Source organism: Chenopodium quinoa, unplaced genomic scaffold, assembly GCF_001683475.1.
Source record: "Chenopodium quinoa cultivar QQ74 unplaced genomic scaffold, ASM168347v1, whole genome shotgun sequence".
Taxonomy (NCBI): domain Eukaryota; kingdom Viridiplantae; phylum Streptophyta; class Magnoliopsida; order Caryophyllales; family Amaranthaceae; genus Chenopodium; species Chenopodium quinoa.
The window spans coordinates 610,381-621,320 of record NW_018744718.1 but is presented as its reverse complement, the minus strand read 5'-3'; the positions used below and the strand labels follow the sequence as shown (position 1 = coordinate 621,320).

Sequence of the window (10,940 nt, the reverse complement as noted above, 5' to 3'; positions counted from 1 at the left end):
ACTCGCCCGATCGGGCGCGAGGGTGGGTCTGGTAGTCATCTCAGCCGCCCGATCGGGCGCGAGAACGATGATCAAATTCGCTATTTTTCTGCCCGATCGGGCCCGAGAGCAACCATCATTCGTCACTCCGGTCTTCCCGATCGGGCGACAGCAGCCCGATCGGGCGCGTGTTTCTGGGTTGATTCTTGAATTAAATTGTGACGGTTTCCTTGAAGATCAATGGCAGTTATTAGTGTCCGTTGAGGTTAATTTTGCTTGGAATATAAATATGTTCTTGTGAACATATGTGTCAGTAACTTTTGAGAAAGGAAAAACTTGTCTCCTATTCTTCTTTCTTGAAATACAATTGCAAGATTAAATTATTCATTATCATATTTTACCAAATTTTGTTTTACATTTGACCACAAATATACTACACACTATTGTGGTTGTCTTCGTTGTATCTCCTGATAATTTCGTGATACCCGGTGTGTTTAATCAGGGTCGAAATATTACTTTGAGAAACTGATTTTGTTCAGGCCTCGAAGTGAAATTTGTTCAAGTTCGTTGCGATTTTTATGACCCGGTAATAATTTTTCCAACAAAGAGTCTGATCAATAACTCTCAAGTATAGTATTGATTATTAAACTTATCTTAAACCTTATAAGATTAATTATTTTTTATCTACGAAGTATTACATTATAATAGTTACCTTAATTGCCTAATGGGCTAATATAATTAAGTCACCGACTCAACAAAGGTAACTTACCCACCGACAATATAATTTACTTTGTATATCACTCCAAATTTTCAGAACAAGATGGTCGCATTGAAGCTAAATGGACATGATGAGATGCAATATAACATATATGCATGTTTAAAAAGATAATATAAATCTAAACTTTTGAGTGCTATTGTGCTAACATGAATAAAAAAATCTATCAATATGATGCTGTGATATTAACATAATACGTCTATAACATTATATTATAATCTACTAACTATTCATTCATGCATTTCACAATGATAAACACAAAGATACGTGAAATCTTTGAGTAAAGATTTTTTTATAATATTTAGAAAGTTTGAGAGAAAATAAAGTCTTTTTGGCTTATTGGTACACTAAAACATGCATATAGGATTAAGATTTACTCCCTCCGTCCCTTGATTAGATTTCTACTTCTAGCATTTATTCCTAACATAATAGAGAGAAGTAGGAATCTAAATAAGGGACAGAGGGAGTACCAAACAGGACGAAGGCTTACACTAGAGAAAGTATACACATACCTATGAAAATATACAAGCACATTTGCCAAACAGAAGGCTTGGCTATACGACCGGTAATTGCGAGCCAAATCATGAAGTAGCCAAAAAAGTTAAGGACAGAACCCACGGCTAAGACCACCCAAGGCGGCGCAATCTCCATTAGTAGACCCGAAGGTACCCCTACCGTAGACCCTAAATCCTTGAAAAAGCTAAGGAGGTTAAGGGTAGTTTGACTATACCCTAGGGACGATTTTATGTCCTTAGAGTACAACCCAAACATGTAGGTGGCTCCTGCCACGGACATCACTAGGATAGTGGAGAACACCATGAACCACCGTCCCATTATGACACGCACCACGAAACTAAGTCCATCACCGCCTCCACCACCATCAACCACCATCGTCGCTAATAACTATTTAATATGTTTTGGGAAGGAGAGTTGAAGTTGAGATTACTACATTGAGGGCTAGTGAAAGTGTATGTATAGATGTAAGGTCACATATAGTAGTATAGTATAAATACAAGTATTTGTGCAAGTAGCTAGATAGATCATGACCATTTATAGGAACGTTGTTTTAAAATGTGAATATATAGTCAAAATTATTCTATGTAATATGTTAATTTTTGGGAAAACTTTCTAGATTGAGACTTTATAGTTGACCTAAGCTAGCCCATGTTATTTAATTAGGTAATGTAATCAATAAGCTTAATGTAACTTGTTAGCTGTCTTGCTTATGATATTATTTGATCATGCGCTTATAACTAGGCTAGTTATTAATTTTGTTTTATTAAGGATTCTTAATGTATGATTCATGTATTGGTTGGTTTGCTAAGAAAAATGGTTTAAAAAATCTTTAATTATTAATTGAAAGGAGATTATACTATTGAAGATCTGACAATGTATATATTAATAGCTTAGCTTAGTTTAAAATTTATTTGTTTGATGATAAATATAATTCATTTTATAAAATAAGATAAAGTTGTGTAGAAATAGTAATTTTACATTAATATTTGTATAATGCTTCGTAGCAATAGTAATTTATGCATGTATAAGATATAACAAACAAATCTCCTATAAGGCATTAAAGGCAATTCACAAAATTATGATTAAGACGGATTTTCATTAAGTTATCATAAGATAGACTAAAGTAATCCACAACATTAACCTTGGATACACTCTCCAACTCCTCTCCACTCTTTTTTTGTACCTTGTATTCTTCTTTAATCACGCTGTAAAGAGGTAAAAGAAGCAAAAGAATAACGGCTATACCACTTCCAATGTACTCACCTCATGTGAAGGTTTTGGTGTTTTGAAGTAGGGAGATATAAAGCAGATCGTAAAAGACATTGTCCTCATTTTTTCGACTTACAAATTGAAATATCAAATGGTATGTAGGAATGCAAATGAAATCGCGGCAGGAGCCAACCAATGAAGAGGATCAAGGCCTTAGAATTTTTTCCATCATCATCACCATACAATGCATAGTAGAGTTGTGTTATGATAGCGCCACTGAGACCAACAAAGCCCTTTAGCAAGCTTAAGGGCTAAGACAACTCCTCGGCTTTTGAGAAAGTTCTTCACACATGTAACAAGTGCACCAATATTTGAAAAAGCTTGCGACTTTGCACCTACATTTCAATTATAAGTACGATGCAAATCATGTAATACTCTTATTACATACAGATTTTTAGATTAACATTATAATTATGTTAGGTTATTTTAACATAATAAAATGACTACAAAGTACAAGAGTAATACTTAAATTTAAGCAGATGGTTAAAGCCCATGATTAATTTATTATACTTTATCGATCAAATCTATGATTAATTGGACTTAGTTATTCTTTCTATCCTGTACAATATTATTTTGTAAGAATCAATAGTGCCCAAATACATTCAAATTATAAAATGTTATATGAGTGAGGTCGTGAGAGATAGCTCAAGTAGTTAAAGCTTCCCTCCTGATTTCAGAAGATCTGGGATCGATTCCCACCCTTGTCCTTGAGGCTCACAATAAAAAAAAAAAAAAAAAAAAAAAGTTCTAATTTGACTTATGTCTGTTATGCAACACGTAACAGCTAATCCTTGATATTCCGTAATTTTCATAGGCGTTATCATCACAAAGAAATTAGCATTGTACCCAATACTAGATTGCAAAATAGGAGCACAAACTGCTTCAAATCAAAAATAAAAGTGTCACACTTGTTACTTTAATATAACGATTTTCTCTTTACACATTAACATATCGTGTTTTATCTTCATCTATATATTAACTCACCATCGTTACAATAGTCATTTCTTAAAAATTCACTAGACATAAATGATATATTTCGCTCTTCTTCTTGGTCAGACCAGTCTACCATGCATTTCATGCATCAATAATGTACTTAATATATGACCATTACACTATATTATCCATATGTTTTCGAAAAATTGCCAAACTAAACACATTTAGTTTTCAACCTTCGTCGTCTCCCCCTTTTTCGCTCCGTTTGTTGCCACCATAGCACCGCCATTTACCAACTCATCCTCCTCAACTACGGCCGCATCCCTAAACTTTTTGTAAATATCACTCCTATAAAACTTTCTTGTTCTTACCACCAAAATCAATGAAATTAACATACCAAAAACAGTTGCTGCTGTGATTATAAGAAATGCTAAACGAAAACATTCTTGCCCAACACAATTTAGCTCTTCCCCTTTTATCCTGGGCCGGCCCAAAGAATCCAATTGCTTTCTGGCCTCCTTATCATATAAATGGCCCGTTATCCTCACATTGAGAATGTAACCTCCTATTGGGCTTGCAACTGACCCAAAGTTGTACAAAGTTGAGTAATACTTGAGCCCAAATAACTCCGATATTATACCGAAGAGTAAAGGCCATTGGGCCCCAAAGGTAAACCCAATAATCACAGATGCAACGTAAAGCCCATTACGAACGTTGAATGCAATTAGAAGGTGCCCAACACAAGAGAGTAGGAGCATGCAAGTGAGAAAAAGAGGCCTTGGAATCTTGTACTTCTTTAATAAGTGTTCTGAGTAGAAACCTGATACGACACGACCCAAATAATTCCATATGCTCACTAGGGACACAAAGGTGCTGATGCTTTTAGTCGGATAGCCAAGTGATGTCCCGATTTGACCTAAATTGTCAATCGCGGTCAATGTACCACCAACTCCACATATGGTAGCAAGAAATAGAATGAGCATGTCTATGCTAAAGAGTGCTTGTAGTATAGTGTAATCTTCTCCTCGCTCGGGAGGACATAACACATTTTGAAAACAGGAATCCGCCTCTCTTGATGTTGCAACTACCTCATCGGATGCAAGAGGAGTTGATTTATTAGGAAGCTCCTTAACCTTGTCTTCCTTATCCTCACCATTGTTTACGACGACATCTACCTTAGGAGCATTTTGTAACAATTCTCGCTTCTTCTTCCATTGCCTAATTTCCTCTTTGACCACAGTTAAAATAGGTAAAAGGAGAAAAATGACTACCGCCACACCACTTGCTACAAACTCACTTCTTTTGAAGTTTAACTGCTTTTGTAGTATGATCATGATCATGAGAAAACCGGCGAGTCCAAGGGAGATATAGAGAATCTCATAGAACAATTTGACCTCATTTTTTTGTCTAACAACTTTCATAAACCGGATGGTACGTAAGAATACTAGTGAAATCGCGGCTGGTAGCCAACCGATGAGGAGAATTAGGGCTTTGGAGTTCTTCCCACCATACAGTGCATAGTAGAGTTGCGTTATGATAGCACCACTTAGACCAACAAAACCCTTTAGCAACCCTAAGACCACTCCTCGGCTTTCTGGAAAGTTCTTTACACAAGTAACAAGTGCACCGGTGTTTGCAAATGATTGAGAGTTTCCACCTACATATCACAATACAAAATGTATGAGTTATTAATTATGGATCTTCCATTTCAACTTTGATTGAAAACACGTACACAAATGATATTTTTATTGAACTTCTTCCGTACTTTAATACTTGCATGCACCACTTGTGATGGACTTTTACACTATTTATTTATACCATGTTTGACCAATGTTATACTAAAATAATATAGGTATGTCGGGATCTTTTGTTAAATTTGTCTTATTATATATATTTTTTGGTTCATTTATATTCACTGTAATATTATATTGACGGTAAGACAAAGTAAAATGAAGGTAAAGAGATGATATACAAAATGTGTATTTTTGTCAGAAATAAGTTAATTATAGAATATGAGAATAAAGGGCGAAAAGTTAAAAGATGTACACTAAAAATAGAATAAAACAATGTGAATAGAACAAAAAAAAAAAAAAAAGAACCAAAATGGAAAATGAGTAATAGGAGTCCTAAACTCCTAATAAAACATAAGCTAGCAAAGGATCAAACAAAGCCTTTTATAAGTTTTGGTAAATCATAATTAAAAAAAAAAAAAAAACAATGTGAATAGAACAAAAAAAAAAAAAAAAAAAAAAGAACCAAAATGGAAAATGAGTAATAGGAGTCCTAAACTCCTAATAAAACATAAGCTAGCAAAGGATCAAACAAAGCCTTTTATAAGTTTTGGTAAATCATAATTAAAAAAAAAAATTAAATAAAATTAAATAAAGTTGGCAATATACACCATAAGAAAACAAACACTGTACTTAGAGCAATAAACAAAAAGCAGAATATTGGATTTATTATAATCATTATCTACTACACCGTAATTACTTATATAACTTTATAAGAATATCTCCAGCTACATTTACGCAAAATGACAAAAAATTGCCGCAACTTCTACTTGTTCAGTTGTTCTTGTACGTAGGCTGTAACTAGCTAGCTCGCCAATACACGTGATTTAGTTCAAGTAGCTACTTCTCTAAGTACAAAGTCAAACAAACCAGACTAATTATTTATTCAAGATTGATACATAATTTATTGCTTTTTAATGTTGTTCTAGGTAGATGGTAGATAGACTCCATGGTCCCTGGGCAGTGGGCACTCGGCTCATTAGAGCATAGTCAATGGATGCCCAAGTTAATGGTGGTCATCATATTTTTTTATTACTTTCTCTCTCTTCCACCTCATTTATGTCCAACTCTCATGCCCATACACTCACATTGGTTGCCCTTCAAATTTGTGGGCATTGATTCTCCTTTCCTTCCATTCCCATGTGAGTCTTCATCAATTGAAAAAAAAAAAACTAAACCTCCTCTCTTTGTTGGACAAGTGGCGAAATACCACTAAATGCCCACACTCAACAAATGGTCATGGCCATGACCTGGTCATGAACCATTTCTCACAAAAAGTACAAATTTTTCATTTTTAAGCTTTTTTTTATTTTTCTCTCTCTTCATGCCCACCCAAAATGGACAACCATTAGCTATACTCTTATGTTAAGAGATTGCTATTGAAAATTACAAGTAATTATTCTTATATTTGCCTCAAAAATAAAAAAATTTCTTATAAGATTTAAGATTATTGTAATTAATACGTCGTACGTACGTGTAGGTTGTAATTGTTTGAGACTTATTAATCAGATTCGTTAGATGTTCCTTTATATAGGGTGTCTAGGCTATTGTCACGAAAGAGGTTAATTAATGTAGAGTACACTCGGTGTTAATTAATTTTATTCTTGATATACATCAATCTAAGCTAGTTTAGATCATAATTGTGTTTGAATCTACCGTGAGCAAAAAAAAAAAAAAAAAAAAAAAAAAAAAAAAAAAAAAAACTATAAAAGTTATTTTAAAAACTTTTATGCATCATCTTGTCTTAATTTAGAGATGTAGATGTGACAAACCTTATCAAATTGTAATAACTGCATGTCTATATATTATTGACAGGCCTAAAGTCCTTATTACCATCCGGCAAGGAAAAGTATGAATGGCATTTGCAATTAAATATAGTGTGGACTACTTACTAAGACTTTTCAAAGATATACATAATGTAAGTGCAAGGATATATGCTAAGAAAAATATACAAAGTAACACATAATATTAGTATATTAGACTAGATGCAATTGTTGTATCACCAATAATAGTCACCTTGTTTAAAAGTCACCGACGACTCAACAAATGTAACTTACCCACCAACAAGGCAACAATATAATATAATTCGCACTCCAAAATTTCAAAATAATGGTCGCATTGAAAGCGGATTCTACCATCTCCACATAAATTTTGAAGATGCAATATAAGTTAAAATAACAAAACTAACTATGCATATGTATACTATTAAAAGATAAACCTAAACTTTTGAGTGCTAATTAACATGAAGAAAATATCGATCAATATGATGATATGCTGTGATATTTTGAAATTTTTATCATAATATAATACTTCGTATAACATTATTATATTATGATCTACTAACTATACATACACGCATTTCACGATGATAAACATAAAGATGTGAGATCTTTGAGTAAAGATTTTTCATATCTTCTAGAAAATTTGGGAGAAAATAGAGGCTTTTTGGCTTTGGCACACTAAAAATATAGGATTAAGATTAAGAGGCGGTTTGAACATATGAGGCATTACATAAACTAGAGAAAGTAAACACATACCTATGCAAATATACAAGCACATTTGCCAAACAGAAGGCTTGGCTATACGACCAGAAACCGCGAGCCATATCATGAAGTAGCCAAAGAAGTTAAGGACAGAACCCACGGCTAAGACCACCCAAGGCGGTGCAATCTCCATCAATAGACCCGCAGGTATCCCTACTGTAGACCCTAGGTCCTTAAAAAAGCTAAGGAGGTTAAGGGTAGTTTGATCATACCCTAGGGATTTTTTTATGTCCTTAGAGTACAACCCAAACATGTAGGTGGCTCCTGCCGCAGACATCACTAGGATGGTGGAGAACACCATGAACCACCGTCCCATTATGACCCGTACTACGAAACTAAGTCCACCACCACCTCCGCCACCATCAACCACCATCGTCGCTAATAAAAGCTACTTAATTTGTTTAGGGAGGGAGAGTTGAAGTTGAGCTTACTATAGTGTAAGAGTGAACAAATATGTAGAAATAATGTTACACATATAGTAGTATACTAGTATAATATCATCAATTAATGTGCAAGTAGATAACATATGACCATATATAGGAACGTTGTTTTAAAGTGTGAATGGTCAAATTTTCTCTATGTAAAATGTTTATTATTGGGATATTTTTCTAGATTGAGACCTTATAGTTGACTTAGCCCATGTTATTGGAGAGCAAGTATGAATTCAAACAGATTTTGCAGGATTTGAGGTTGAATTATTTAGGTCATGTAATCAATTTGTCATCAAGTTGTTGTATGAATTGTTAGCTGTCTTAATTTTAATATAATATGATCATGCGCTTTTAACTAGGCTTGTTAGTTTACTTTGTTTTATCAAAGATTCTCGATGTATTATTCAATTGGTTGGTTTTTTAATACAAAAGTGGTTAAAAAAATTATGTGATTAATTGAAATGAAATTATACTGATGAAGATCTGACAATGTGTGGATTAATAGTTTAATATTCATTTCTATAGTGATATTTATAATTAACTACAAATAAGATAAACTTGCATAGATACTAGTACAATTATTTTTGAAAAAAAATGGTTTTATAAAGGCAAATTGCGTCTCCACTAGACTAAATTTAAAATCACTTGATGCCGTTGTCTAGAAAACTATTGATATTGCAATCTCGTAAATTTAGGAGGGGCAAATTCCTGTTCAGTGTTCCCTCTTGCTTGCTCATTCGTTGCCTACTTTCGTCTATAATTTTATCCTTGTTGAAATTTAAACTACGAAATATATAACCCAATACATCACCTAATTAATTAGACTATAATTCCCCACATATAAAAGACTATTTGAAATGACATTTTTAGTATACTCCGTAACATAATTATATTATTCAACTTGTTTCACTTGTTTATCTAATTAAAAATTTCTTAATTTAAGGTCAAATGAGACGACCGGAGCGTGGTACCAAACAAGACTGACTCACTTGATAAAACTTTTAACCTGATTATCTTAGAGATGTAGGGTTCAAATCTTCGTTACTTTTCTATGCATGGTTATGTATTATATTAGTGTCTCTTCCTGGGTTTACATTTCTAAACTAGTATAATATTTGAGAAAAAGGTCTTATATACATGTTGTAACTAGTACTCATATCCGTATAGAAGAAAGGTAATTTACACAACATAACAATAATTCTTATCAAACAATAATTTATGATGCAAAACACTCTCAATGAATATATTGTAAATGACGATTTAAGAGTTGAAAGGTCTTACGTGTAAACACGGATTTTGAGGTTTATAAAAAATTATATTTATGGACATATAATTACAATGTAATTCAATTTTAAACTCTTAAATTGACTAATACAACTAGGTTACTAGGGTGCATCAACAAGAGAAAATGCTAACACTTATCCAATATTAAAATAGCGAACGTATATACGAAGATAACTACTCAATTTGGCAATATTAAGCAAATGACATAATATATGAGATTAGCTATTTGTTACGAATGATGGTGTCAAATATTAATATCATAAAATCGATGCTAATATATATATTTGAAGATAAAATGCATGTAACATAACATAGCAATACTAATTAAAAACACGTACCTATACAAATATAGAGGCACATTTGCCAAACGGCAGGCTTGGCTATATGGCCTGAAACAGCTAGCCAAATCATAAAATAACCGAAGAAGTTGAGGATCGCACCCACGGTTAGAACCACCCAAGGTGGTGCGATTTCCATAAGTAGACCGGCGGGTATTCCTACCGTAGACCCCAAGTCTTTGAAAAAACTAAGGAGGTTTAACGTACTTTGATCATACCCTAGGGACCTTTTTATGTCCGGCGAGTACAATCCAAACATGTACGTAGCCCCTGCCATGGACATCACTAGGAGGGTGGAAAACACCATGAACCACCGCCCCATGATGACTCGTACCACAAAGTGGAGCCCACCATTGCCTCCAACGGTCATGGCTAGCTATTGAGACTAATCAAGATATATGTTATTTTAAGTTGTAGTATATATGTAGGACTATACGTTGAGAAAATGAGTAAAATGAGGTGACCTTAACTTACTAATAAGGCTAATGTGAAGTGAAAATGTGTATATATAGGAAAATAACCGAATAAGATTAGACATGTAGTATTAAAATTAGGTTAGTTAGACAAAAGAAAAGTATATGATCGTGATAATGATGATAATATATACACAGTATATTAATTGGAACAATAATGTTCCAAATGTGACTAGTCAGGAAGTCATATACGAATAATAGTGCATGGTATATATAGATGGAAAAAGACTTTATGGTTGACTTCATCGATGGTTCACACGATTTGATGATGAAATACTTGTGTCATTTAGTTACGTTTTAGATCAAAATTAATAACAAGTGGTAGCTATCTTGCTTACAAATAATATTGATCTTGGCATTAGACTTGATACTTATGTGTAAGAAGACTATAATTGAACACGTATAATACCACACAAGAAGTGAAATATGTCTAGGTAACTAAATAAAGGGGGGATTTTGATTCGCTTACAAGCGTAATTAAATGAGATACCACTTTGAAACTAATTTGCGATAGTATAAGTAACTCTGATCTACTAGTTTATAAAGTGGTAGTTTTACTCATCTTTGTTCAATATAAGACAACTTATATGTTGACAACAATAGATTCAA

The 10,940-nt window shown here is 33.4% G+C and overlaps 1 protein-coding gene across 2 annotated transcripts; it reads right to left on the bottom strand.

Annotated features, from left to right (window-relative positions):
• Positions 1–2,902: 2,902 nt before the first annotated feature.
• On the bottom strand, positions 2,903–10,336 carry LOC110703217 (protein NUCLEAR FUSION DEFECTIVE 4-like). 2 transcript variants are annotated; one of them, XM_021880974.1, is made up of 2 exons: positions 9,859–10,336; positions 2,903–5,129 (listed from the first exon to the last, which is right to left on the bottom strand). In XM_021880974.1, the coding sequence occupies exons 1-2, from the start codon at positions 10,226–10,228 to the stop codon at positions 3,697–3,699; spliced, it is 1,803 nt and encodes a 600-aa protein (XP_021736666.1). In that variant the 5' UTR covers positions 10,229–10,336; the 3' UTR covers positions 2,903–3,696. The 2 variants fall into 2 exon arrangements, with proteins under 2 accessions (XP_021736666.1, XP_021736665.1); XM_021880973.1 differs by lacking the exon at positions 9,859–10,336 and adding an exon at positions 7,800–9,281 and having other exon boundaries at positions 2,908–5,129.
• Between the last annotated feature and the right edge of the window lie 604 nt (positions 10,337–10,940).

Excerpts from the sequence above, each read along its gene's own strand:
- LOC110703217 (XM_021880973.1), bottom strand. The coding sequence starts at position 8,178 with ATGGTGGTTGATGGTGGCGGAGGTGGTGGTGGACTTAGTTTCGTAGTA. Across the intron at positions 5,130-7,799 it reads GTGCTTGTATATTTGCATAG|GTGGAAACTCTCAATCATTT; the intron begins GTATGTGTTTAC and ends TGTGATATGTAG.